At 54.0% G+C, this 27,228-nt stretch overlaps 10 protein-coding genes across 10 annotated transcripts; 5 read left to right on the forward strand and 5 right to left on the reverse strand.

Annotated features, from left to right (window-relative positions):
- Window positions 1-444: 444 nt before the first annotated feature.
- P168DRAFT_282653 (uncharacterized protein) lies at window positions 445-873 on the forward strand (the record flags this gene model as incomplete). Its single annotated transcript, XM_024835995.1, has 2 exons — window positions 445-495; window positions 562-873. 2 exons carry the CDS (start codon window positions 445-447, stop codon window positions 871-873), a joined length of 363 nt encoding a protein of 120 aa, XP_024692548.1.
- Window positions 874-1,946: 1,073 nt separating this feature from the next.
- Window positions 1,947-4,664, forward strand: P168DRAFT_172038 (NTF2 and RRM domain protein). Its single transcript, XM_024832897.1, has 4 exons — window positions 1,947-2,055; window positions 2,193-2,737; window positions 2,815-3,876; window positions 3,939-4,664. Exons 2-4 carry the CDS (start codon window positions 2,420-2,422, stop codon window positions 4,230-4,232), a joined length of 1,674 nt encoding a protein of 557 aa, XP_024692549.1. The 5' UTR covers window positions 1,947-2,055; window positions 2,193-2,419; the 3' UTR covers window positions 4,233-4,664.
- Window positions 4,274-4,853, reverse strand: P168DRAFT_172049 (uncharacterized protein). The gene has a single exon (XM_024832898.1). The coding sequence runs from the start codon at window positions 4,608-4,610 to the stop codon at window positions 4,314-4,316; it is 297 nt and encodes a 98-aa protein (XP_024692550.1). The 5' UTR covers window positions 4,611-4,853; the 3' UTR covers window positions 4,274-4,313.
- Window positions 4,854-5,851: 998 nt separating this feature from the next.
- Window positions 5,852-8,020, forward strand: hsp90 (chaperone Hsp90; the record flags this gene model as incomplete). The annotated part of the gene is made up of 2 exons (XM_024833586.1): window positions 5,852-6,112; window positions 6,170-8,020. 2 exons carry the CDS (start codon window positions 5,852-5,854, stop codon window positions 8,018-8,020), a joined length of 2,112 nt encoding a protein of 703 aa, XP_024692551.1.
- A 958-nt stretch (window positions 8,021-8,978) lies between these two features.
- On the reverse strand, window positions 8,979-11,468 carry P168DRAFT_172118 (uncharacterized protein). Its single transcript, XM_024832899.1, has 2 exons — window positions 10,630-11,468; window positions 8,979-10,569 (listed from the first exon to the last, which is right to left on the reverse strand). The coding sequence occupies exons 1-2, from the start codon at window positions 11,417-11,419 to the stop codon at window positions 9,128-9,130; spliced, it is 2,232 nt and encodes a 743-aa protein (XP_024692552.1). The 5' UTR covers window positions 11,420-11,468; the 3' UTR covers window positions 8,979-9,127.
- An 871-nt stretch (window positions 11,469-12,339) lies between these two features.
- P168DRAFT_327976 (phosphate-sensing transcription factor PHO4) lies at window positions 12,340-15,180 on the forward strand. Its single transcript, XM_024841301.1, has 3 exons — window positions 12,340-12,994; window positions 13,090-14,152; window positions 14,223-15,180. The coding sequence occupies exons 1-3, from the start codon at window positions 12,431-12,433 to the stop codon at window positions 14,738-14,740; spliced, it is 2,145 nt and encodes a 714-aa protein (XP_024692553.1). The 5' UTR covers window positions 12,340-12,430; the 3' UTR covers window positions 14,741-15,180.
- Window positions 15,181-15,218: 38 nt separating this feature from the next.
- Window positions 15,219-17,650, reverse strand: P168DRAFT_311456 (putative DNA directed RNA polymerase III subunit Rpc82). The gene is made up of 4 exons (XM_024839502.1): window positions 17,441-17,650; window positions 17,307-17,363; window positions 16,454-17,254; window positions 15,219-16,393 (listed from the first exon to the last, which is right to left on the reverse strand). Exons 1-4 carry the CDS (start codon window positions 17,450-17,452, stop codon window positions 15,374-15,376), a joined length of 1,890 nt encoding a protein of 629 aa, XP_024692554.1. The 5' UTR covers window positions 17,453-17,650; the 3' UTR covers window positions 15,219-15,373.
- Window positions 17,651-17,873: 223 nt separating this feature from the next.
- P168DRAFT_291044 (ubiquinol--cytochrome-c reductase subunit 2) lies at window positions 17,874-19,733 on the forward strand. Its single transcript, XM_024837340.1, has 4 exons — window positions 17,874-18,265; window positions 18,346-18,520; window positions 18,580-19,439; window positions 19,493-19,733. The coding sequence occupies exons 1-4, from the start codon at window positions 18,011-18,013 to the stop codon at window positions 19,586-19,588; spliced, it is 1,386 nt and encodes a 461-aa protein (XP_024692555.1). The 5' UTR covers window positions 17,874-18,010; the 3' UTR covers window positions 19,589-19,733.
- A 1,191-nt stretch (window positions 19,734-20,924) lies between these two features.
- On the reverse strand, window positions 20,925-22,884 carry P168DRAFT_291045 (putative mitochondrial DNA replication protein (Yhm2)). The gene is made up of 6 exons (XM_024837341.1): window positions 22,471-22,884; window positions 22,298-22,322; window positions 22,226-22,244; window positions 22,079-22,175; window positions 21,345-22,017; window positions 20,925-21,265 (listed from the first exon to the last, which is right to left on the reverse strand). Exons 1-6 carry the CDS (start codon window positions 22,547-22,549, stop codon window positions 21,211-21,213), a joined length of 948 nt encoding a protein of 315 aa, XP_024692556.1. The 5' UTR covers window positions 22,550-22,884; the 3' UTR covers window positions 20,925-21,210.
- Window positions 22,885-24,267: 1,383 nt separating this feature from the next.
- Window positions 24,268-26,058, reverse strand: cit1 (citrate (Si)-synthase CIT1; the record flags this gene model as incomplete). The annotated part of the gene is made up of 7 exons (XM_024838206.1): window positions 24,268-24,456; window positions 24,509-24,809; window positions 24,871-25,487; window positions 25,541-25,588; window positions 25,659-25,743; window positions 25,815-25,879; window positions 25,942-26,058. The coding sequence occupies 7 exons, from the start codon at window positions 26,056-26,058 to the stop codon at window positions 24,268-24,270; spliced, it is 1,422 nt and encodes a 473-aa protein (XP_024692557.1).
- Between the last annotated feature and the right edge of the window lie 1,170 nt (window positions 26,059-27,228).

Raw genomic sequence — 27,228 nt, forward strand, 5'->3', positions numbered from 1 at the left:
CTCAATCTCATCTCCTGACTACTGTCAAATACCTGTCTCCCCCCTCTAACTCTTGATCTTGGAATTCTTCTCCAATTTCTCCTCCCCGGTCTTTTCCCTCTCTTCCTCTCCAAATTTTATCCCTCCTATCTGTTGGTTTAGGTAAGGATAGGCGCATGGCCCTTTTTCCCGCGTTCGTTAGGGTTCCTGCTACAACGGCAGTCGATGATTAAATGCATCTGCACCCTGGCACATTCTCATCTCCCGTCAATTTAATCTATCCATACCCACTTCTCGACCCTGCGACGAATAATTCCGCCTATGCCATTGATCCGATTCAATCAGACTAACATGCCGGTCGCAAACTATAGGTATCCTACAATCCGACCGACCGATTTCCACGATCCGCAACTCTCTTTTCCCCCACCTGACGAACGGTGAATCACCCTCATCAAAAACTTCACGATGGCAAGACACACTTCCCTGGACTCCGAGCGACCGATCATGGCGCAGTCCGTAAGTGAATCAACGATCACAACGTATGCGCCGCCGATGGTCTCCGTCTAACAGCTTGCGATATAGAACCGAGCCTCCAAGCGATTCTCCACCGTGAGTGGCGCCCCCTCGATGGTCTCGTCGACCGGAAGCATCGCCAGCGGCGACCCCCGCATCGCCGAAGTCCGGAACCTCCGCGACGGTCTCGATCGCCTCGAGAACAAACCCCTGACGCAGCAACGTTTCGTCCCGACCGCCGAGAAGACCGATAGCATGGGCAAACTGGCCCTGGGCGCCAAGGTGGAACGTGCTCTGGGCCGCCGAATGACCAGCCAGGATGCGGTGATGCGGAAACCGGTTCTGAGCGAGAAGCCTATCAGCAAGGTTACTGGTCATTGAGCATCTATCTTCCTCTCTGTCTGTTACCTGTCTTTCTCGTCTCTTTTCTTTTCTCCTTTCTTTGAGTCTTGTTTTGCAATCCTTCTTGTTTCTTTTGATACCTCTTGCGCTTGGTTTCCGTTCTGGTCCTTTGAGTTTGTTCTGTCTGCACGTGTTTGCCCGAGTGTATTTCTGTTGACTGTCAATCCGTCATCTCCGTCCTCTCATACCCCTCCATTTTTATTGATACTCTTATTATCATTATGTTCGAACCTGCTTTCCCATGATTGGTATCTTGTTTCTGAGTATTGCGGAGATTGATTTTGGGCTGTACAGGATAGGGTATGGACCAATCTTCGCCACTGTCAATGTAAGGTGTCTGTCTCATTCTTCTGTATTTACCAGGGTCCAATCCCGCCATGTTGATAGAGCTACAGCGGTTCGGGTATCCCCACATGTCTATAGAAGTATTGGATCCCATGAACCGCATGCCTGCGAAAAACGGAACGTCAAATATAGATATCTGTGCTTTTTGACTCTGTCTCCTGTGGAACCAGCACAGTATGAATAATGTTCAACCGCAAAATAGTATAGTATGTATACTCATGCCCGTTGAGAACACTGTAGGATTTCCTACAATGACGCTGTCAACCCGCCGACTCGGGCGCGTTCTTCTCTTTCCGGTAGGCGGTGAGCGACAGCACGGCCGGGAGGGATCCGCCGCACTTGCGGGTTCGATTGATTCTTTCGACTTTTGACCTCAACTTCTTCTTCTTCTCTTTCAATCACATCTGGTCTTCTCTTCTTCTTTCTTGTCAATTCTCTCTCCCTTCTCACTCTTCACTTATCCCCTTCACTCAATCTCAAACTTCCTGCTTCCACCTCCCTTGATATCTTTGCTAGACTACTCAGTCGTCTTTCTCCCACTATCCATACTCGATCTTCTAGTCGTGTTTTTCATTTTCGTCCCCAGTGATTCCCTCGGTCTGTAACAATCCTATCAGGATCACACAACAATCTTCCTCCCCGGAACTCTTCACCTTCTGTTAACCACCGACACCGCGCCTTTTTCCCTTCTCCTTCTTTTCTTCTTCTCTTCTTTTCTCTCTTCTTCTTTTTTCTTCTTCTTCCTTTCTCACCAAAGGATATCTATCCACTTTTGCTGCATCTCTTGGGGTCTTGTGGCTTTTTCTCTTGAGCATTGTGAGCCACCCTTCCACACTACTGTCAAATCCGCACACACCCGCCCACGCGCCCACACACACCTCGACTCCTCCCCCAATTTATTTCCTACAGGTCCCGGATCTTGGCCTTGCAATACTGACCCGGCTTCTTCACAGTCTAGCGATCGGGGAAAAGTTTTATTTTTTGTTTCTTGTGTCTAGATCTCTTCTCGTCTACTCTTGCCACCCTAGACTCTTTTCATTCTAGATACCTTTTTTTTTTTTTTCTCTTCCTCTTTTGGCATCGAGCTCTACTCGGCTCCGCCCAAACGCTTCGCCTTTCCAACGACCGTTTCAGTTTCCACGCCCCAACTTTTCTCCAATTTTCTCCAATTTCTTTCACCATGGCCGACACTGCCCAGGTTCCCGTCAACGGCACCTTCCCGGCGCAACACGCCTACCCGGACTCCTACAGCCACGTCCCCGCCCCCATGAACAGCGCGGCGAATTTCCAGCCGGCGCCCTCCTCCACCCCGAGCAATGCCCCCGTCCCCGACCAGAAGAACAGCATCTCCAAGGATGAGGTTGGTTGGTACTTTGTTGAGCAGTACTACACCAACATGAGCCGCAGCCCGGAAAAGCTGCACCTCTTCTATTCGCGCCGCTCGCAGTTGGTCTTTGGCACCGAGGCCGAGTCCGTTCCCGTCGCCGTCGGTCAAAAGGTGAGTTCAACTTTTTCCACGATGGTTCTACCTCGAAATGCATTGGACTGACCGTGGCTTTCAATTCCCCCCTCTAGGCCATCAACGATAAGATCAAGCAGCTGGACTTCCAAGAATGCAAGGTCCGTGTCCTGAACGTGGACTCTCAGGCCTCGTTCGACAACATCTTGGTCTCGGTCATCGGTGAGATCTCCAACAAGTCCGAGCCCTCCCGCAAGTTCGTCCAGACCTTCGTGCTGGCCGAACAGCCCAATGGCTACTACGTGCTCAATGACATCTTCCGGTACCTGGTGGAGGAGGAGGAAGAGGTCGTGAACGAGGAGTCGGCCCCCGCTCCCGCCCCGGCCCCTGCGGCGCCCGCCGAGAAGCCCGCCGTGGAAGCTGTGGCCCCGGCCGCCGAGGAGGCTGGCCCGGCCGCGGTGGACGACACTCCCGCCAGCGAGGACGCGGTCGCCGCGGTCCAGGCCGAGGAGAAGGTTGAGGAGAAGGTTGAGAAGCCCGAGGAGAATGGCGCCGAAGTGCAACCGGAGGCGCCGGCCCCTCAGACCAACGGAGCCCAGGCCGAGGCAGCGACGGAGGTTGCCAAACCGACCGAGCCCGAAGTGGTCCAGCCCGAGAAGCCCGCCACCCCCGAGCCGACCCCCGAGCCCACGCAGGCGCCGGTGCAGGAGGCGGCCGCACCCGCCAAGGAGAATGTGCCCCCCGCCCGCGCGGTTCCCAAGACGTGGGCCAACATCGCGTCCAAGATTACCGGTGCGGCGGCTCCCGTCGTGCCGGCCGTCCCCGCCGCGCCCGCCGCGCCCGCCGCTCCCGCTAAGCCTGCCGCTGCTGCTGCCCCTGCTGCCCCTGCTGCCCCTGCCGCCGCTGCCGCTCCTACCGCTCCTGCCAGTGGCTCTGCGCCCGCCCCGGCGGCCGCCCCTGCCGCGGCTCCGGAGAGCACCCCGGCCCAGCCGTCGACTGATAGCGCGGGGTGGCAGACGGCCGGCCACGACCACAAGAAGACCCAGTCCCGTGCGGGTGAGGAACAGGGGGTCCAGGCGTACGTGAAGAACGTGACCGACAAGGTGGACGCGTCCTTGCTGCGTCAGGCCCTTTCCCGCTTCGGCAAGCTCAACCACTTTGATGTGAGCCGCACCAAGGTAAGTCGAACTTTCATGTTCCATCCACCGACCGCCCTCTCTAACTGACGTTCCCTCCCCAGAACTGTGCGTTTGTCGAGTTTGCGGACGCCGCTGCCTACGCGGCGGCCACCGCGGCCAACCCCCACCAGATCGGCACAGAGAAGATCTACGTTGAGGAGCGCCGCCCGCGTGCTAGCGCCTACGGCAATGCCAACTACGGCGCGGGACGCGGTGGTGCTGGACGCGGCCGTGGTGACCGTGCGGGCAGCCAGGGACGGGGTGGTTTCCAGCGGGATGGCCGTGGCGGGTTTGCCCCTCGCGGCCGGGGCGGCCACGCGCACGCCAAGAGCCGCAACCAGTCCCAGGGAGCTTAAGCCGTGACCCCAAGGTAAAATAAATAAATCCACGAAAAGACAAAAAAAAAAAAAAAAGAGTTTCTCAAAGGGAAAGGGGTATTACAACGGCGCAGAACCAATTGCCCAAGAAAAAGCATATCGGAAAAAAAAAAAAAAAGAAAGACCGAACGAGGCAAATACACACAGGCACTTGAGGAAAAGGCCCGGCCTTCTCAAGGCACCTGGAGAAGAGAAACGGTTGTGCTTTGACGGACAGGCGGTTGTTTCTGCTCGTTTCTTTCGTCCCCTCTGTTTCTTTTCTTCATCTTCATCTTCATCTTCTATTATTTTTTTTTCTCTTTTTTTTAGCCCTTCATCCTGGGTGGCATGGGTTCTGTCCCCGGCGAACCAGGACATGTATTACTCGGAATTACTGATAATGACATGTGTTACGTGACGCAGCACCGGCACGATGCGTCTTAGCGGTTGGAAAAGTTGTTCTTTTTCATGACCGGTTTTTTTTTCTATCTTTTATTTGCCCTGCAGTTTTGGACCGTGCCTGATTCTTTATTTTCTATTTTCTGATATTTTTTCCTGTTGTCAGGAGGGACTCCTTTTGTGCCTGTAGCATAGCGAGTTGATTGTTCCATGATGATATTACTCCCTCTGATCTGAATTCGATCGAAATGGTTGCCCGAGCGATGGAGAAACAGACGTGGAGAACGTTCTAGATGGGGGCCTGAGGCATGCACCGATCCAAGCTTTTCGCCTCGGGTCTACTCGTCATCGCTCCGTCCACTTTTTTTCTCAAAGATTCCCTGTAATAATAGAATCAAATAAAGCAAATACCAAAGTCAAAGAAAGAAGGAACTGGAACGTAGTGGAGACCAGCCAGGCAGGGAAATGGAAGACAGTGGAAAGTGGAAAGTGGAAAGTGGAAAGAGGAAAGCTCGACCCAGACAGTGCAGAGCAGCGTGGAAGTTGCTGGATCGTCGTAGAAGAAAATTCCATGAACGACTTTCCTTCTTTTTCTCCCCCTCCTTCCCCCACCGATCTCTTTTTCTTCTTCACTTCTTCACTTCCTCACTTCCCTCTCTCCATCTCATCCATCTCTCTCTCTGCTGTTTAAGCAGATCTCTCATTATCCTCCATTTCTCAATTCCCTTTTTACTCTCTCCCTCTTGAACCTTGCACTTTTTTTAGATTCTTGTAAGTTAGCTCTTGGTCGCTTTTCCCCTCATTCTCCACCGCCTTTTGGGTTGGAGCTTTTTTTTTTCTTTGTCGTGGGTTTCCAGGGGAAAGATGAGAAACAGGAACAAGAAGAAGAAAGAATTCAAAAGTCATTGAGAAGAAGAAGATGAAAGAAAGGGAAAAAAAGAATGAGGATTCAATCTCACTGGAGCTGTCCAGCTGGAATCCTCTGGTTGCAGCCTGGCGGGTGAGGCTCGTTGGGTGATCATCACTGAGCCTTTTCGCCCCTCATCTTTTTTTCTTCCCTCCTTCCTTCTTCCCTCAACCTCTTGGGAGGACTTGGCTCTTTCTTTTTTTCGATTTCTCAACTGTTTCTTGTCTTTCTTCCTCGCTTCCCTACTCTCGCTTTCTATCAATCACCAATTTTCAATCAGGTGCTAACAATCCTAGAATTCCTCTAATTCATCATGTCGGCCGAAACCTTCGAGTTCCAGGCTGAGATCTCTCAGCTCCTCTCGCTGATCATCAACACCGTCTACTCCAACAAGGAGATCTTCCTGCGAGAGCTCATCTCCAACGCCTCCGATGCCCTTGATAAGATCCGCTATGAGTCGCTCTCCGACCCCTCCAAGCTCGACTCGGGCAAGGATCTCCGCATCGACATCGTCCCCAACAAGGAGGGCAAGACCCTCACCATCCGTGATACCGGTATCGGTATGACCAAGGCTGTATGTTCTCTCCTATATTATATCTCTTCATTATCGGCACAGACTGACCGGATTTAGGATCTCATCAACAACCTGGGTACGATCGCCCGCTCCGGTACCAAGCAGTTCATGGAGGCCCTCTCCGCCGGTGCCGATATCTCCATGATCGGTCAGTTCGGTGTCGGTTTCTACTCCGCCTACCTGGTCGCCGACCGCGTCACCGTCATCTCCAAGCACAACGATGACGAGCAGTACATCTGGGAGTCCGCCGCCGGTGGCACCTTCACCCTCACCCAGGACACCGAGGGTGAGCAGATCGGTCGCGGCACCAAGATCATCCTCCACCTCAAGGAGGAGCAGACCGACTACCTCAACGAGAGCCGCATCAAGGAGGTCGTCCGCAAGCACTCCGAGTTCATCTCCTACCCCATCTACCTCCACGTCCTGAAGGAGACTGAGACCGAGGTCCCCGACGAGGAGGCCAAGGAGGAGGAGTCCAAGGAGGAGGACGAGGAGAAGAAGGCCAAGATCGAGGAGGTCGACGAGGACGAGGAGAAGAAGGAGAAGAAGACCAAGACCATCAAGGAGAGCAAGATCGAGGAGGAGGAGCTGAACAAGACCAAGCCCATCTGGACTCGCAACCCCGCCGACATCACCCAGGAGGAGTACGCCTCCTTCTACAAGTCGCTCTCCAACGACTGGGAGGACCACCTGGCCGTCAAGCATTTCTCCGTCGAGGGTCAGCTCGAGTTCCGCGCCATCCTCTACGTCCCCAAGCGTGCCCCCTTCGACCTCTTCGAGTCCAAGAAGACCAAGAACAACATCAAGCTCTACGTCCGCCGCGTCTTCATCACCGACGACGCCACCGACCTCATCCCCGAGTGGCTCGGCTTCGTCAAGGGTGTCGTCGACTCCGAGGACCTGCCCCTCAACCTGTCCCGTGAGACCCTGCAGCAGAACAAGATCATGAAGGTCATCCGCAAGAACATCGTCAAGAAGACCCTCGAGCTCTTCACCGAGATCGCCGAGGACCGCGAGCAGTTCGACAAGTTCTACAGCGCCTTCGGCAAGAACATCAAGCTCGGTGTGCACGAGGACGCCCAGAACCGCCAGACCCTGGCCAAGCTGCTGCGCTACCACTCCACCAAGTCCGGCGACGAGATGACCTCCCTCGCCGACTACGTCACCCGCATGCCCGAGCACCAGAAGCAGATGTACTACATCACCGGCGAGTCCCTCAAGGCCGTCCAACGCTCCCCCTTCCTCGACAGCCTCAAGCAGAAGAACTTCGAGGTCCTCTTCCTCGTCGACCCCATCGACGAGTACGCCTTCACCCAGCTCAAGGAGTTCGACGGCAAGAAGCTCGTCGACATCACCAAGGACTTCGAGCTCGAGGAGAGCGAGGAGGAGAAGGCCGAGCGCGAGAAGGAGGAGAAGGAGTTCGAGGGCCTGGCCAAGAGCCTCAAGAACATCCTCGGCGACAAGGTCGAGAAGGTCGTCGTCTCCCACAAGCTCGTCGGCGCTCCCTGCGCCATCCGTACCGGTCAGTTCGGCTGGTCCGCCAACATGGAGCGCATCATGAAGGCCCAGGCCCTGCGTGACACCTCCATGAGCTCCTACATGTCCTCCAAGAAGACCTTTGAGATCTCCCCCAAGTCCCCCATCGTCAAGGAGCTCCGCAAGAAGGTCGAGGCCGACGGCGAGGGTGACCGCACCGTCAAGTCCATCACCCAGCTGCTGTTCGAGACCTCGCTGCTCGTCTCCGGCTTCACCATCGACGAGCCCGCCAGCTTCGCCGAGCGCATCCACAAGCTCGTGTCGCTGGGTCTCAACGTCGACGAGGAGGCCGAGACCAGCGAGGAGAAGGCCGCCGAGGAGGCTGCTCCCGCTGCCGCCGCCGGCGAGTCCTCCATGGAGGAGGTTGACTAGATTCTCTAATTGATCTTTTTTAATTGTCTTTTGATGTTGCATCCGGAATGGAAAACGAACTTGTCACTACTTGACGACCGTCCTCCCTCCCCCCCGCTCCCGCGATCCATCGCCATCCGGCTGTTCGCCGGGATGATCCTTTGCGTGTATCCTTATGGGGAACGGGGCGGGACATGGTTTGCTACGTGATCATGTCACTTTTCGGCGTTTTGAGCGTTTTTATCTTTTATTACTTACCATTAAATTTTTTTATGTCTGACGATTGTTCCGGGGCTGCGCGTCCATCTTTCTTGCCCCCCCGCCGGGGTGGCGGAGAGGGTTCGTCGCATACCAAGGATAATCTCAAGAATGAAAAGCTTTATCTGTTCAATTGCTGTATTTGCTCCGTAATTTGCATTCTATTTGGTAAAAGTAGTACTCCGTACTCGATCCCGTATGTGGACTGTCTACCCAGGGCAATTCGATCAAGTCCTTGATAAGAACCCATACCCATCACTCCATGTAGTTCAATCTAGTCCAATCCACTCCATCCACCCGCAAAAGTCAAAAGTAAGTCAAGTCAAACCAAGTATCTAGCGTAGGTAGAGTAGATAGATAGATGGGCAGATAGATAGCTAGATACCCTTCATTAATGATGTAAACGCCAGGCCAGACCCGGCCCGTTCTTCCCACGTAAACAAACAAACTTCCATAGCATTGAAAACCCAACAAAGAAGAAAGAAAGAAAGAAAAAAACTCCAAAACTGCCCTTCCAAACGTAACGAAACTCCTGTTCCTACTGCATTTCCTGTTCATTTCATTTCGTTTCATGGGCGTGTTTCGTCACTTTATCTTTGCCTTGTATAGTGAGGGGAGAGGGAGAGAGGATAAGGTGTTGTTAGAGATCGTGGAGAGAGAGAGAGAGTGTGTGTGTGTGTTTGTGAGAGTAAGTGAGGTGATGCCGCCATCATTCGGCGACAGCTCCATAGTAATAGTTGAAGTTCATAGTAATAGTCAAGCCCATACTGATAGCCAAGCCATGCTAATAGTAAGCCCATACAGATATTAAAGCCCATACTGATAGTAAAGCCCATACTGATAGTAAAGCCCATACTAATAGTAAGCCCACTAATAATCGAACCGCCACTCAGACAACGTCCTCGACGGTAATCCCCAAGTCTGAGCCAGCCAAACAGCCAGCCCGCCCACGACGCCGAAACTACCCACGATCTGGACAATCGTCCACCCCCGGCGTTTGAGGTCTTCCGACCAGCGGATCAGGCCCAGCGGGTCGTGGGGACTGATCGGAGCGACGTGGTACTCCGTCTTGGGTCCGCTGTGTCTCCGCGCAAGGAGGCTGCGGCGTGCGGCCGATGGCGTCGTCTTCTCTGCGGTGCTTGGGCTGCCTAGATCGCTGTAGCCTGGAATCTGCGTGATCGGGACTAGCGAGCCGTCGACGACACACTCGCCGAGTCGTTCTGTGAGCCAGACGGCTCGGTCGCCGCGGGCTAGGGCTGCGTAGCGTTCTCGCTCGTTCTGCAGGCTGCGCTGCAGGTCGCAGGCCCATTTGGCGAGCCGTGCTTGAGCTAGTCGGTCTTCCTGGTGGGTGTAGTCGGTTATGCGCGAGATTGCGTAACTCGGAGGGGGGCTGTACGTGGGGAGAGGGCGACCGGCTTGTGCCAGGGCACCACTACCACCACCCGGCGTCCATCGAAGGGGACGCTCTCGCTGTCGCTGCGCGAGTTTCTTCGCTGCCGAGTGACGGATCCAGGCGACATTGTCGGCGTCGAATATCTGCTGGACCAGGGCGTCGAGCTCGGAAGTTGCTAGCGGTTGGACGTAGTCTGGGCTCATCAGCGTGCTGGCGTCCATGACCTCGTCGTCGCTGCTTTTGGCGGATGATACGGCAAAGGGCACCCGGGTCTCGAGCCCGTCTGCCCCACCGGGGGAGCCGTCCCCGAAGACGAAGGGCTGGATCGCAGCTGTCTGAGTTTGGCTGTAGAAGGCCGATTTGAGGGAAGACAACTGGTCGGCGGTGAGGAGATCTGATTTCGAGATGACTGGGATGACATTGGTCCACTCGCAGAGCTTTCGAATGCACTCGACATCCGTGGGGAGGGTGTCCTCGGCCAGGAGGTAGACCACCGCATCCACTTGCAGCCCGCCGTTCCCGGCCAACATGTTCTGAAAATCGTGGTTGGAGAGATGCACGGAGGAACTCGCTCGGTAGAGTTGCTGCTGCATGTATTGGATGATGGCGTCGGTCTGGCCCGCTCGGCTGAGGGTATTGGACGGCGTATCGACGAAGCAGATATTGCGTTCAAGGACGACATCTCCCGTGCTCCTGCGCCTTCGCAAGACCCGGGAGTCCTCCAGATCGGACCACCAGGGGGGATATGGCTTGGTGCTGGCGTAGACCTCCGCTATCCCCGCCGACGGGGTACCAGGTTGGGACGGTGAGGGAGAGCGGTGGGATACCATGGGCGAAGGCTCCGAGAGTAGAGGATCGACATGGACGATATCCTCGCAGGTCTGGACGATCGATCTAATGAGGGAGGTTTTCCCAGACCCTGGGTTTACACCCGTCAAAACCTAAACGTGAACGCGGACGGAGTGCGCCGACAACTCACCGGAAACCCCAGCAAAGAGTAGCTTCAAGCGACCCAGAGACTTCCCACGATCTGTGAAGGGTCGACGACTGGGCATTGTGATACTGGGCATGATCAGTTGGGAGACATGGTCGGGTCCTAGCTTGGGGGACGGCCGCGAGTCACGGTCGTCGTCCTCCCCCGAAGGCAGGGCTTGGATGCTCAGATCGTCCGTGATGGAGATGTCATCGAGATGTCGCATGGAATGGTTGGAAGTGGAGGCAGGGCTACTGGGAAGAGACAGCTGGTCGTCGGGGTTGCTCAGGTTGGAGGGAGTCGACGGCCTGGGGGATGTTGGATTGGAGGTCAGAAGGGTTGGATCGGACGGGAGAGGATGGAAGAGATCGGAGGGTCGGAGGGTAGATCTGCGACGAGGCATGATCCCGGAGTCTGAAAGATTCGACGATTCCTCTCCTTCGTTCCCTCTAGACTCTTTTGACCGGTCGTCGTCTTGGACGGGTGACTCCATTGGGCTCGAACTGACGGGGACGCTGGTATCCTCCAAGCTCCGTACACCATACATGTAGTCAGGGGAGACATTCAACACATTCACATCGACATTATTATTATTCTCATCATATTCGACATTATTGTCATCATCATCATTATCTGGACTAAAGGGAGAGGCGAGATCCCCATCTTGGGAGCCATTTCGAGCTAAGAAGAAGGTTGCGGGGGTCATAGAATGAGGATCCGATCGGGGTGGAGGTTGATCGAGGGAAGACTTTCGGGAACGGGAGAGAATCACATCGGGGACTGGAGGTCTCATCATGTACTAGAGAGATAGATAGGGGATAATCAACAGGATGAGAGTTGACGAGGAGTATGGAGTGTGAAGTATGAAGGAGATGATCGGATGGATGTCATGATCATGGCACGTGATCCGCACCCCGCATGATTATGTCATCTGATAGCTGAGTCATCAGTCACGCCTCAGTCCGTCACATGATTCGCCATCTTCCATTTCTCTCCCTCTGCAAAGTACTCCGTATCTTCTCTCCATCTTCACCTCACTTCACTTCATCTCTTCATCCTCACTTCTCTCTTTCTCTCCCCCTTTCTCTCGTTCCTGGATCTTTGGGAGTGACCATACTCTGACCGATCTATGTGGGGCTCATTCTCCTTCGGGATTTAAGTTGCGATTCCCCTCAAACCTACCGAATCGAGTCGACCAGGACGATCCCACTACTAAGCACAGGAACCGACCCAAGGTTCTGCTTCCCTATTCTTTCCGTCCAATCTACTCGCTGCTTTCCGATCTTCCTTTCCTCCATCTCTCTGCTCTCCTCTCTTTCCTTCTCGCTTCTCGCGTCTCGCGTTCTTTATTCTTGTGCCCCGCGGAGATCGGTTCCCAATTGGACTTTCTCCGACACAATCTTCAAACCACCCCCACTTTTTACAACTATAATGACGTCTGTTAATCCTCTCCGCTGAGGTGCCTCTCGGTCGGCTTCTTTCCTCTCGGCATATCGCTTCTTTTTCTTAACCTTCCCTACTCTTTCTTACTGGCTTTCGCCTCGAAGATCATGGTCATCCTGGCTTTTGACGTCCACTTCTAGTCGCCATATCTTAAAGATTTCTCAACTTTTCAATTTCTTCTTTCTTTATAAACTTTTTTTTTTTTTTTGTTTTCTTATTTTTTTTTTTTTTTTTTTTTTTATAACAAATTTCTTATCTTGTCCTCGTCTCTGAATAAAACCGAAAAGGGACACAGAAAGGAAAAGAAAAAATATCCTTTCCCTTTTCCAAAATTTCGGCCTTTCGAATTAAGCCCTCGATCGTCATGGACCAGGAACAACAGTGTCTGTCCTTGCAGGACATATCTGGTCCCGGCGACGATGACTTTTCTAATTTCTTCGCCTATGGTGGCCATTTTGCCGATTTAGACTCGCACGGGTCAAGTGACCAGCAACCTCCTCCCCGTTCGCTGTCCGTCTCCATGCCCGCTTCCACCGCACCTCCTACCCAGGATCAGTGGCTTCAAATGGACACCACCGCCTTCGATTCCGTCATGGGCGATCTCCCCGTCGACCTCGCTCCCCATGCCCACCAGTCGCCGTCCGATGGGCCCGCCCCGGCGTCGTACGCCCACGCGCCCATCGCCCCGGCCTTCTACTCCCAGAAGCCTTCGCTTCCCCAGGTCTTTCACCAGCAATTGACACCCGACGTCCAACCCCAGCTACATCCTTCCTCGCAGCCCTCCTCGCAACCCTACATTCCCCTCGGCCAGACCGTTATTCCCCCGACTCCGAACTCCATCGAGCTCCAGGGTAACGCGGCCACCTACCCGCGGCGCATCGATGACAATCACGACCTGTACGATCAATATTCCCGCGTCGATGAACAAGTGAGTGTGGAACCCATTTTTAATCCAATTCCCCCTCCTCTCCCATGGGGTCACCGCGTGCATGCATGGCTAATGCACCTACCCGCCCCTCACAGGTTCTCTACACCCCCCTTGTGTCCCCCGCCATGACCCCCTTGGAAGCACAGCTTCGCCTGCCCGAATACACCGTACCCGGCGAGTACTTCACGCCGCTCACCTCCCCGGCTCTGGAAGCCCAGAACGCCAATTCCAACCCTTACCCCTTCAATCCGGGACCCGTCTCTGAGATGGGCTTCGTGCCGTCGCCCGCCGACAACTCATTGCCCGGCTCCTCTACCCCGTCGTCCCCCGCCATCATCCGCCACAACCACCGCCACCGGCCCTCGACGACCACCAACAAGGGCTTCTCGACCCGAGCCAAGAAACAGCAATCTCCGTCGGTGCGCCCGCGGACGCGGAAGACGTCCCTGCTCAATATCAATCCCGATGAGATCTTGAATGGTCTCAGTCAAGACCCCTCTAAGTCCCGCCCGGTGGGCACGAGTAGCCTTCGGTACGGGAGCACCGAGAGCTCCGGCCAAGATTCGGTCTCCCCGGAATCACTCTCCGAACCTTTGATGCCGCCGCCCGCACTGCCCCCGGCGCGAAGGTCTCCCGCAATGGCCCCCCAGATGAGCCAGTCCCAAAACAACGAGCCGGCGACTCCGGCTATGTTGATGCGCCTTCAACGACAGCAGCAGCAACAGCAGCAGCAGCAGCAACAGCAGCAGAGCCCAGCGACCAACATCCCGGCGCCGTCTGTGTCGTCGGGTCCCTATGACGACATCATGGAAGACATCACCCTTCCCGAGGCGGCCAATCCCACCTCCTATCTGGCGCGACCTGAGGTCCCCCGTATCGACACTGCCGTGCGGACCACCGTCCCGTCGCCGGCCTCGGGGGTCAAGATTACGCCAAATCTGGAGCCCAAGTCCGCCCCCGACCGCCCCCCGGGCTCAGTAGCGCTCAGTCCGCGATCCATCGCCATGCCGTCCCCCAGCGGTCCGGTCGGCAAGAAGTCGGACACTCCCAAATTGGGACCCATGGCCCGAAAACGTCAGAGCCTGAGTGCGTCGCAACCAAGCCCCAATCTGCGTCCCAAAATCAGCCCCAGCATCAAGCCCATGGTGCGTGGTGATGGTGAGTGTCTACCGTTGTTTCTATTTTCTCCCCCCCTCGTACTTTGGTTAACGTGATGGTGCTTGTCTAGGTGTGTCGAGTGAGTCCTCGGCTCTGTATTTAGCCTCCAAATCCAATTACCAGCACATCTTGGACGGCACGCTCCTTCCCGGCGTCTCTTACCCGGAAACCCTCGCCGAAAATTTGAGCTCGAAACGGACGAATCACAAGCTCGCGGAGCAGGGCCGACGGAATCGTATCAATACGGCGCTCAAGGAGATCGAAACCTTGATTCCATCTGCCTTTGTTCAGATGAAAAATGCCAAAGAAGCCGCCGCCTGCAACGTCAAAGTCAGCGAGAAGGAGAAGGAGAAGAATGCCAACTCGCAGATCAGCAAGGCCAGCACGGTGGAGATGGCCATCGACTACATCAAGGCTTTGCAACAGGAGCTCGGTGAAACCAAAGGGAAACTCGCCGCTGCGGAATCTCGTCTTAGTGAAAGTACGGGAGACGCCCAGTCCCACAAGGAGGGTGTCACCACCCCAGAAAGCGGGCAAGCAAAGAGCAGCACCGAGGCCGAACCCGACAGTGCTAGTTCGAGCGCCTAGGAGATTGAGTGAAAGCCTTGGTCGGTGTATCTATTCATCTCTTTTCTGTCTTTTTTGCTTTTTTCTTTGTGCTGCGTTCAGGGCACGCATAATCTCTTCTCCAGGAGAGCCCACATCGGCGACATGTCCTGGTGGATATGTTCCAAAATAATGGAGTACAATGGGATCGGGATATGGGTTATTATGGCATGGATTACAATGGGATTGGAGGTTTACAGAGACTTGCTGGGTCAAGCAAGGTTTTCAAGGTGGTCTTGTCTGCGTAAGGCGGTATCTGTTTATGGGATTCACATACTGGGTATGGCGTTGCAGGTTTATACATTCACTATTTCTTTTTATTTCTTTTATTTCTTTTTTCACCTCATTCCACCTTGATTTCATTGTTTCACTGGTACTTCTACATTAGACTTGATACAGTTGTAAATACAGTCCACATGAGGCTCTTGGTTTTACCATATACTCTTTGTCCAAGAATCGTATGCAAACAGCGTAGTATTCCAGCTGAAAAATGGCTAAATATTCCAAATCGCATATGCTTTTATTTATGCAAGACATCAAATGCCAGGGAAGAGAAACTCGCCCTTTCCCCTCCCTCAAAACCCAATCAATAACCAGCCTTCTTTTTTGTTTGTTTCAATAATCCCTCATTACAGCAACCATCTCATCCAAACGACTGATTTCGCCCACCAACAGCGCCTCCTTCGCTTTCCACTGCTCTAGGAGAGTCAGCTCCGCCTCGGAGAGATACCGTTCCTCGTTGCCCTTGACGTCACTCCGTTCCGTCTTCTCCAGGAACTCTTTTAAGCGGGCGCGCTCGAAGCGAAGACGCTGCAGACAGCGGGACATCGTCTTGTACGTATCTTCCAGCATGCTGCTGCGGACGCGGTCAGGGTCGTAGAACCAGAGGTAGATCGTGCGGGAGGGCTGGCGCTGTGCGTCGCGGGGCACTTCCTGGAGGTCGACGAAGCCGCCGGATTGCATGTTTGCCAGGACCTGGCGGAGGTCTTTGAACGGGAGGAGACTGATCTCCTGTAGCCGCTTCTCGTCGAGTTTCCCCTTGGCGTGTAGGACGCGGATCAGGCGCAGGGCGACGTCGCCGTAGCGCGCTTCGATCATGCGCTCGAGCTCCAGGTGCCGCAGTTTGCGGGCGAGATGGCGGAACTCGATTGTCCAGCTTGGGAGGCCGCCGATGTTGCGCTTGGAGGTGAGGTTGTGGGGCGGTTGCGCGAGGAGGCTTAGGTGCTGGTCGACTTCGTAGGTGCGGTTGCCCTTGGAGGCTAGGGTGTTGGCGGCTGCGTGGTCGGTGGTGCCGTTCATGTGGTCGTCGTCGTCCAGGGGGCGCTTGCCGCGTCGGAGGCCGGGTTGGGATGCGTCCATGGGGCCGATGCTCGCTGCGAGGTCTAGGTTGGGATCGACGTCGTCGGCTACTGCGCTCAGGGCGATGGGGGCGGAGTATTGTTCGCCTTCTTCGCCCTCGCGGGGGATTTCAACGCCGTCTCGGCATTTGGAGGTTTGGTATTCGATGCGTCGGAGGAGGCAGTCGTAGACTTCTATCGTGGCTGACGACGAGTCGCGTTCGGCCAGGTCTAGGAAACGACGGTTGCGGAGGGCGACGTCTAGCTTGTCGTAGTTCACTTGGACCGTCAGGGTAGACTAGATAAGGATGTTAGGTTTGCGTGGGTTAGGGTTAGATTCAATCGGAGGAAAGCTCACCTCCATGGGGATCTCGTCGTCTAGTTCGTCGTCTGACCATTCATCGTCGTGTTCGTCCTCCTCGTCAACGGCGGCATAGTCACTCCGTGCCTTCTTGGTAGGATCATCGCCGTTTCTGGCATCGGGCCGTCGCTTGACACCTCGGGGCACACCATTGAACACCAGTCCACGGGTGAGGTCGCCGTCCATGCGCTCCTTGAGCATTGTAAGTGTGGCTTCGATGACTGCCTCGTCTAGTTTTTTCCCCTTGAGCTGTTTGATGTCCGGTCGCGCTTTGATCACCCGTTCGGCGTCCAGGACGTTGTCGGCGTAGCTCTGGAAATGGGATTCCCGGACACGGATGATATACCCGTGGGCCGCCAGAGCCTTCAACGTTGGATGAAGACGGGCCGCATGCGCAATATCTTGGCCGTTGTGTCCATTCGTCTGCCCTTCCGTTTCTTGTTCCTCCTCGACTCCGTCTATGTCTGTGGGCGCGGGCTGCAATTCCGGAAGGTCCTCGAGGTTGCCCACTTGGACGTGGCCGAGGTACAGTATGGCTGACATGACGGTAGCGGCATACTTCCCCAGTCTGTCCTCGATCAACTCGAGAATCTTCCCGGTTCGAACGAGATAGTAGGCAGCTTGCAAGTTGGGCGTGTAGTATGTGAACCCGTCGTCATAAGAGGTGTAGTGGTAGACGAGGTGCTGTTGAATCATCGCTGCGATGCCATGGCGCAGCTGGGGGTAGGAGAGGTGGGAGTAGAATTTGAGGCGGGGCAAGGAAAGTCGATCATAGCGAACGAGGGTCGAGAAGATGCGCTGAAGCGGATCGTCAGTCTTGAATTGTCAAAACCAGGCCTTTGAAGCATACCGCGAATAGCTCCCCGAAATTATCTTCGACAAGGAGCGCGCATAGCTCCGCACTATACTGCAGTCCTCGTGGTCAGCGCCTGAACCTGGACGAAAAGTACAGAACAAGAATTGGGTAAATATTAATGCGCATACTTGAGAAGACATTTTGCGTGTCTTCCAACGACTCTAACCAATTTCAATCCTCTATGGAAGGAGAACGGTCATCGGAAGAGGGACATTGGCGGGTTTTTCTTTCGGGTTCTAGTGTCGGGGGAAGAGAAGACGAACGAAGGCGAGGATTGGTCATACAGCGACCAAGAATATAATACAGACAAGAAAGAAAGAGAAAAGAACAGAGAAACGAGAGAAAAGCAGGACTATGAAGCTATCCCATACTTCTTCGGTGATCTTTTTTTCTTATCGCATGCGCGCCCACCGCTCACGTGTATGTCAGGTGACAGTACATCACATGACCCGGAGGCTCAGGATAAGCCGGTTCCGCCCGCACTCGCCATTCCAGCCAATCAGGAGGGGAGTAATCAAAAGGTGCCCGGGATCTTGAAGCTTTTCAGACGTTCATCATTTCCAACCAGGAGCCTTCAATACTCTGCTCTCCCACCACCCTCCGTCCTCCCCCCCCCACCAACAATTGCTGTTGAGCCCTCTCGGCTTTTCACGGTCTCTCCCTCTCATTTTTTATTTACATATTCCGCACATGCGATAATGCTGTCGCGGTCGACTATCAGCCGAAATGCGCCCCGTGCGCTCCAGAAGCAGTGCTCTGCGGTCAATGGCCGGGGTATGGCCTCTGCTGCCACTCCTGGTCTCCAGTACGACGTCTCCGAGTCGGCTGGCGTGAAGTTTGCCAACAGAGAAATCGCGGGCCCGACGGGTACCCTCGCGTTGGTCGCTAAGGCCGGCCCCCGTTACCAGCCTTTCCCGGGCTTCAGCGACGCCCTCGAGCAGTTTGCTTTCAAGGTCAGTCTTGATCCAATCCCTCTCTTCAGCAATTATTCGACAGTCAAGATGGTTCTAACGACGCCTCCACTCAATCACAGACTACCCTCAAACGTTCGGCTCTGCGGATCACTCGGGAGGTTGAACTTCTCGGCGGTGAAATTGCCTCGTCACACTCGCGCGAAAACGTTGTCCTGAAGGCCAAGTTCCTGGAGCGTGACCTTCCTTACTTTGCGGAACTGCTGGCTGAGGTTGCGTCTCAGTCCAAGTTCGCTCGTGAGTGCATCTCAATGGCCGGCAAGACGACATGACACTGACCTGGATGCCTTTGCTAGCCCACGAACTGAACGAGGTCGTTATCAAGCTTCTCAAATACAAGCAGCAGGCCCTTTCTGCCAACCCTGAGAGCCTGGCTGTCGACGCCGCCCACGCCGTGGCCTTCCACCGCGGTCTGGGTGAGGCCATCACCCCCTCCACCTCCGTCCCCTTCGAGAAGTACCTCTCTGCTGAGGCCCTCGCGGAGTTCGCCCAGCAGGCCTACGCCAAGCCCAACATCGCCCTTGTCGGCAGCGGTCCCAAGAACGCCGATCTGTCCAAGTGGGTCGGTGAGTTCTTCAAGGATCTCCCCAGCGCCGGCAGCTCCAGCCAGTTCAAGCTCCAGCCGAACACGGCCTCCAAGTACCACGGTGGTGAGCAGCGTATCGCCTCCAAGTCCGGCAACGCCGTCGTGATCGCCTTCCCTGGCTCCAGCGCCTTCGGCGGCTCGAGCTACAAGCCCGAGGCTTCCGTCCTCGCTACCCTGCTCGGCGGAGAGTCCACCATCAAGTGGTCTCCTGGCTTCTCCCTCCTCTCCAAGACCGCCCAGGGCTTCTCGCAGCTCCGTGCCGGCGCCAAGAACCACGCCTACTCCGACGCTGGTCTCTTCACCATCACCCTGTCCGGCAAGGCCGACCAGGTCGCCACCGCCAGCAAGACCGCCGTCGACGCCCTCAAGAAGATCGCCGCCGGTGAGATCGCCAGCGAGGACATCAAGAAGGCCACTGCCGCGGCCAAGTTCCAGGCCCTGGAGTCCGCCCAGAGCCTCAGCACCGGCCTCGAGGCCACTGGCTCCGCTCTCGTCAGCGGCGGCAAGCCTTACCAGATCGGCGAGGTTGCCCAGAGCATCGACGGCGTCACCGAGGCGCAGGTCAAGGATGTACGTTCCTCTCTAACTATTGTGTTAATGAATGATATGCTAACCAATTCCAGGCTGCCAAGTCCCTCCTCTCCAGCAAGGCCTCCGTCGCCGCCGTCGGAGATCTCTTCCAGCTTCCCTACGGCTCGGACCTCGGTCTGACCGTCTAAACTTGTATACAGTAGATACTAGATTGACTTGGGGAAAAGCGCGACTTGGGAGTTGATAGCCCCAGGATTGGCTGATATATCTCTTTTTTCTGCGATGTGGTTGTAGCTGTTGACTGTAATACAATTGTATCTTAAATGTTTCCCTTTTTGATTGTACAGCAGTCCTGCTTCTTTGGTAATGTCTTTTCTTCTTGTTTCTCCGATCACGGTGGTGGTGATGAATGAGCTGTCATATCAGACCACCTCAGGTGTGAGTAAGACCTCATCCATCGTCCACCATCCTCCATCCCCAGGCTCCCCACACATGTCCGTGGTAAGACCAAACCGAACCCAATCCTTAAGATTCCATTCGAGTGTCCAATCGACGGCAGTAAGTCTGAAGTACTCCCTAGGTTAGTAGTATCGTATCTCCATTCGACTTCAGATGTTGGATACAATCGATCCCAAGGCACAGATAAAAAGGCAGCGTGTCCAACCAACAAGGAGAGGATACTAAGCCCATCAAACCAATCACTCAATCCTCAATCAACCCTTCATCATCAACATCAATCAATCAATCAATCCTCACTCAATCAATCAATCCCATAGAAAATACCATCCATATCATATTGCCACAGCAAGACCAAGAAGCCATGATTCAACCTGATAGATAGAGCAACAACTCAGTCACTCACTCACCCACTCACCCACTCACACATGCAATCAGCTTTGCAATCACAATTGCAAAACATGCACAACACACTCGTCAGTTAAATCAGATCAGCTCAATCAGATCGGCTCAATCAAATCAGTTCAATCAAACCAGTCAACCAGGTGTGTGAAAAGTCAAGACTATATAGTACAGTATAGTATAGTATACTGTCCACGATAGCTTCAACTCATATCCCATCAGACCATGCGGAGAATGCTACCGCTAGCACTGACACTGACACGGACACGGACACCACTTGTAGATCCAACAAAAACAAACAGTATGGAGAGATAAACCATATAGCCGAGTTGAATATTATCATATGACACTGGTGTAATAGCACCCCTAAGTAATATTAAATATCCATCAAAAGCCGCTAAAAGTCTCTATAAGATAGACACATTGAAGATCCCATCTGATATTAATATTAAATATTAAATATACCGCATATCAATACTGAATACACCGCATATTCCAGGCAGATGATTAAAAAGCCGAAAGCGGATGAAGATCTCTTGATAGTCGGGTATTGGCTACGCTGAATGATGTTACATCCGGGCTAAATCTGCCCGAATCGCGACATCGGACTTTTCTACCGTAGGTACAAGTGGGTAGTGGGTAGAGTGCAAGACTCAGGGCCCAGTTTGAGTCCCCGGATGATTTCTACCTCGGCCTGTCTCATACATAGTAACTCCCGTAGATTGACTTCTAGTGATGCATGCTTGGCTAATCCGATTCCCTACAGTTCTGAATCCTGGCTAAATATATGTACCTCTCTTGGTAACTCCGAGATCTCGACATCGGAGCCCGAAAGTCCCGTCCCAAAATGATACAATATCAACAACAATATTCGAAGAGTCACCGGGTATACTGTATATCGCATCCCGGCATTTCTTCCGTCTGCATAGCAGAAGGGTGTCTCAAACCTTCTCTAGTGCTTAGCGGTGACTTGATCGCCAGTCAGTTTTTCGACTGCCTCCTTGGCCCTATTCGGTGTAACGGAGACCCACCGGTTAGCCTGAACTGCTCCTTCCTCGGTAAATCACATGGGGAAAAGGCACTTACATGTCACCAAGAGCCACCATGCAGACGGTCTGCCAGATACCCAGGCCTATGCGGGGGGTGACACCGCGATAGAGACCCTTGACGCCGTTGCTGTCGTAGATATACTTGAAGGCCTTGCCGACGGTCAGGTTCTTGGGCCGGTTCGGGTCTTCGGTCTTGCTCTGCATCTCCACGCGGATCACCTCGATGGGCTGGTTCCAGGCCGAAAGACCACCACCAAGTCCCGAGGCGAGGACCTTCTCGGCCGCGCTGAGCTTGTCCTTCTCGTCCTTGCCCGTGACGTTACGGATGGCGGACTCGGCCAGACGGGAGAGACCAAAGCGGGAGCCCCAGTTCGTAGTCTGGCGGATGGCGACCGCGTTCACGCCGCGGTTGATACCCCGGACTCCCTCCCGGCGGTAGATGTCCATGAAGGTCGCAAAGGTGCTGGGAGGCTTCACCCCCTGGGAGGCCATCTTGTGCTTGGTGATCTCCACCGTCTTCATGCAGGTGCAGAAACCCATGGTCGCATAGGCTTGCGCGACACCACCGGCCATACCTCCGGAGATACCGGCGAGGAAGTCCGGAGCGCCCGCCACCTTGGCATAGTACTCCGCCTCGGACGCGACGAAGAGGAGGACAGCGCCCTTGGTGGAGGCCTCAATCCAGGCCCACGGAATGAGACCTTGGTAGTCTGCAGAGAGATGGGGTCAGACGTCGTACCAGAAGACGGTACACGGAAGGGTGGAACTTACAGCCGAGGATCCCGCCTCGACCCCATATCCGACCCATAGCGCCGGCGAAGCTGTCACCTCGGTTGGCGGCCATGGTTGTCTTGATCACTTCCAGCGGCTGAGAGGGTTAGTATTACGTCGGATTGAGTTTGTACGAGTCGTTCATACCTGTCCCAAGGAGGTGACCCTATATCCACGTTAGTATTGGCAACACATTCGCACGGCAGACAGGATACTTACTCGAACATGTTGAGACCTGCGCCCACTATAGTATAATCATGTTAGAATCGTCCATGGCAAGGTTGTGTCTTTCTTTTCCCCTTCTCTACTTTGTATGAAGTAGGTAGAAAAGAAAACAGGTGTCTTCTTTTCCATCTGATCTGTCTAACATGCTGGGGAAAGAGAGGACATACGCAACAAGTTGCTGAACTTGACAGGCTTCTTCTCGAGCTTGGGGCCATCAGAGGCCGTCGCAGGGGTAGTAGTAGACATCTTTGACCTTGGGGAGTACTGAAAGGGGCCCTGACCAAGGGATGTCGGAGTAAGAGGGGAGGGGAGGGGGAAAGTTTTCGTCGGTTAAAGAATCACGACAGAGAACAAAGTACGGAGAGAACGGCGACGGGATAACGTCAGCGCGGAGAAAGTCAGAGACGAATCGGGTACCGGTTCTTAGTTGATGGAATTTGAGGGGGAGGGAGGGGAAGAAGTGGGTAGTAGAATTAGAATGGAGGAATGGAGACAAGTAAATCGGCGGATGGAAGGAAAGGTCGCGGATCAAATAGGGGAGAAGAGGAGGAGGAAATATGGGGAAGGGGAAAACAAACAGTTTGGAGTATCCATCCAGCTTGGGGCTTGGCTGCCTGGGGCGAGAGAGAGTGACGAGTCTAGATGATGCACCGATCAGGCTAGCCTATTTGGTGTCTTGCCTGAGGTTCACTATGCGCTCACTCTTGAGATTCTTACTTCAGATTTACGGTTATTAATTCTACTCCATGACCCCAGATGATTAGAATAAGCATCAATGTCTTTACCCCCATCATTCACCTTAATGGTGTTCAAGAATCACGATCATTCTCAAGAATCATGATCATATCAATAAGAAACCGACAGCGGTCGGCCATCCTCCGAGCATAGTTGAGCCGGAGCAAATCGGACCCTCTCAACAATGCGCGCCGGAAACCCGATCGAGCAACAGTTGAGAGCCTGAGTCCAACGCCAGACCCAGGAACAGTCTCAGGGGTCACCGCCTCCTCTTTCGGTACTAGTGCCAACACATGCATGGGATTTATCCACGGAGTTGTGCTCTCTCCTCCGATCTAATTAATCCTCAGGCAGATGCGGTCAACCTCGGGACCGAGGCTGCGCTGTAGCTTTCATACTTCACTTTCAGCTCTATACAGGGGACTGTTCCTACCCACTGTTTCTATCTATCTAGGTGGCTAGCGTCTGCCTTGGGCGCAAGCTCAAGCTCAATCCTGTAATCGATTTGTTTCTAAGCGATCTTACCGACCATAGTGCTGCCATCCTGCAATTGCAATTGCTTGTGATTATGACGACGGTCCCCACAGGATTGTCTACAATGGTCATGGTGTTTACTGTCGAGACAGGTTTACAGTGGGTACATATTAAGATTCAAGAGGAATGAGACGGTTCCTCTACTCGACAATCAACGGCAATACCGTCACAAGAAATCCAAAGCTAAGCTTGGTCCGGATCTTGCCCCGTTGGGACCCCGTAGGCCCGTAGAGTATGCAGATCTCGGACCCCGATTCTATTTCACAATATTCAATCTGCCCTTGTTATGTCGGAAACCCTTGCATGTGTCGGAGACCCCGAGCTCTATCATCTACAGTTCTGGGATGGACGGAGAGTCGGTTCAATAGACTCTCCGTCCGGAAGTACACCATACGCCTGAACCGGCACTATAGTATCCAGCTTCTGCAGGGACCTGAGCCTCGACTATCCTACGACTTATGATCGGTGACGTCGGTGCAGCGCACAGGGCAGGCCGACTGGGGTATGGAGAATTGACGTGGATTCTGGAAGTGTTGTTCCTACAAGGCCCGCTCGAACCAAGTCCTATCATACAATAATCGAACCAACCCCACCCCAACACTCCACCGGTCCCAGTCTAAAGAATAATACAAAAATGTGCTATATCGTTAAAAGAAAAAAAAATTTCCTGGCGCTTTTCAAATCATTCGACAAATTTAGAACTTGGCGCCGACCAGCTTGGCGTAAGCCTCGGTGCTGAAGCTCTTGGGGCGCTCGATGGGGGCACCCAGACCACGGTCGATGATCAGCTGGGGCAGGACACCCAGAGCACGCGACACACCGAACAGGACGGTGTAGTAGTTGGCCTCGGTCAGGCCGTAGTACTGCAGGAGCACACCAGAGTGCTAGGAGAGAATTAGCAAAGGGTCAAGGTGGTTCGTCAAAATGGCAACTTACAGCATCAACGTTGGGGAAGGGGTTCTTGGTCTTGCCGTGCTCGGTCAGGACACCGGGGGCGATCTTGTAGACCTGGCTGACCAGCTTGAACATGGGGTCATCGGGCAGCTTGCGGAGGGCAAACTCGCGCTGAGACACGTAGCGGGGGTCAGTCTTGCGGAGGACGGCGTGGCCGTAGCCGGGAACGACCTGGCCGCCCTTCAGGGTGGACCACAGGTAGTCCTTGATGGCCTGGTCGCTCAGGTCGTTGCCAATGGCGGCCTTCATCTTGGTGAGCCAGTTCAGCACCTCCTGGTTGGCCCTGTAGAAAGATTAGATGGTTGTTCTAAGGGGGAAGAACATTCGGGGTCGGGGCAACCTACAGGCCGTGCAGGGGACCAGCCAGGCCGTTGAGACCGGCAGACAGGGAGAGCATGGGGGAGCTCAGGGCGCTGCCGACCAGGTGGGTGGTGTGGGCGCTGACGTTGCCACCCTCGTGGTCGGTGTGGATGGTCAGGTACAGACGCATCAGCTCAACGAAGTCGCTGTTGCCGCCGAAGCCGAGCTGGTTGGCCAAGTTGAAGGAGTAATCCTTGTCCTTCTGGATGGGGGCGACCTTGCCATCCTTGAAGATGTTGCGGTAGATGCGGGAGGCAATGTTGGGCAGCTTGGCAATGAGGTCCATGGAGTCCTCGAAGGTGTAGTTCCAGTAGTCCTTCTTGTTGATACCCTTAGCATAGGCCTTGGCGAAGGAAGACTCGTGCTCGAGGGCGGTCACGGCGAGAGAGAACTGGGCCATGGGGTGGAGAGTGCTAGGGCAGCGGTCGATGAGCTCCTCAACGAACTTGGGGAGGTCGGAGCGGGCAGCCCACTCGGCGGACAGGTCGCGGACCTGCTGCTCGGAGGGGACCTCGCCGGTCAGGAGCAGCCAGAAGAGGCCTTCGGGCAGGGGCTCCTGGCCACCGGGGGCCTTGGGGAGGAGCTTCTGGCACTCGGGGATCTGATGAAACAATGAGTATTGTGACCGCAATTGGGTGAGAGACGACAACTTACGGTAAGACCACGGAAGCGGATACCCTCCTCGGAGTCGAGGACGGAGCCCTAATGACGATGTTAGCTTTTTTTTTTTTTTTTTTTTTTTTCGACCTCACGACCTGTGATGGACACTCACCTCCCACACGAGGGACTTGATGCCACGGGCACCACCGTAGACCTGGTCAAGAGTGACCTCACCGATGACCTTGTTGCCATGCTCCCTGTTGTTTTCAAGCTCCGTTAGCAATCATTCGCACCAAGGTATCGGACGCGAGTGGGCGGACAGGCATACTTTCTGAGCTTCTTGACCTTCTCGATCTCGGCGGGAAGGTTGTCGGCGAAGGTCTCCTTCAGAGACTAGAGAGGCATTGACGTCAGTATCACTGCGATCGAGCTCGCCGAGAAAGGGAATTGGTTACCTTAGCCTTGCTCGAGTAGCAGCGCAGGCCATTGAAGGCAGCAGACTGAACAACGGGCTTGCTGGCAAAGGTAGAAGAACGCAGAGCAGACGTTCCGAGTCTCAATGTGGACGCCATATCGAAAAGACCCTAGTAGATTTAGGGAAAACGAAAAGGTTGAGAGAATGGGAGAGAGGAGAGGAAGAATGACCAAGGGAAGGAATGCTCAATCAAAAAGAAAGAAAGGGAGAAGAGAGAAGGAGAAGCGGGAGAGAGAGAGTTGATGAAGCTCCCGGGGAGATGGCCCAATTTTTTCCATCTGGCCGTACAGCCGGTACATGGGCCGTACGGTAATGATTCAGATGTGGGCAAGACAATGGCGGAAAGGTGTAAGATACGGTCACCCTCCATTCCAGGCCGGTCTCCCGAATTCCAACCCGTCATTTTCTTCTCCCTGTGATAATTTCTACTTGTGTTCGCACGTCTACCCGCCATATTCCGTCCACCGAGATCACTATAGTTCTCCGAGTCTCCCATCACTAATCCTTTATTTAGATCTCTATAGATCTCAATGATTCTTTGTGTTAAGCTGATACTTCCAATTCCATCATATAGTCTATCAATCTAATCTGTGTGCCACTATGCCATACCTAGGGAGGCCCTGGCGTCATCAGATAACTGAGTATCCGACTAAACTCTCTCTTTCCATGGTCCCTTGAACTTTTGGGTGCCCGTGGACGGGACCGATATTCACACTACCGCCCGTTCAGCTCAAGGCTAGTGACGTCGGCAAGTCGCCATTCGGGCTTAGACTGAATCAATGGGGTTGGGACTTTTTTGCCTCATTTTGTTTGAATTCTCTTTTCGCCTCTTCCATCGAAGGGTATTGCTTATTGTATCTCTTTTGATTGATTCCAAGGTGTATATCTGTCCAGAACATTACGTGGACTGGAAATTGGAAGCGGATACCTTTTATACGTAATCTTTTGGAAAATGAACATTGTCAGTGTAAATTTTCTTACTCTTGTGACTATTGACTAAGGAGAGACCCACAGTAATATAATCAATCATTCTTCTCCATACGGCCACGGAACTCTCACTCACTGAGCGCCATTACCGTATGGACTCACCGGGACGATTGACGGTGTTGGACGTCATGATATATCTCCACGTGACATCATGTGACCTAACTTTCTTCGTTAGGGCATGTACTGTATAATCCATACATAACATTTATGCAACAGGAGTCTGACACCTCGGTAGTAATTACAATCAATAGAAGAGCATATTATAGACAGAATTTTATCA

This window comes from Aspergillus campestris (genome assembly GCF_002847485.1).
Source record: "Aspergillus campestris IBT 28561 chromosome Unknown P168scaffold_7, whole genome shotgun sequence".
NCBI lineage: Eukaryota > Fungi > Ascomycota > Eurotiomycetes > Eurotiales > Aspergillaceae > Aspergillus > Aspergillus campestris.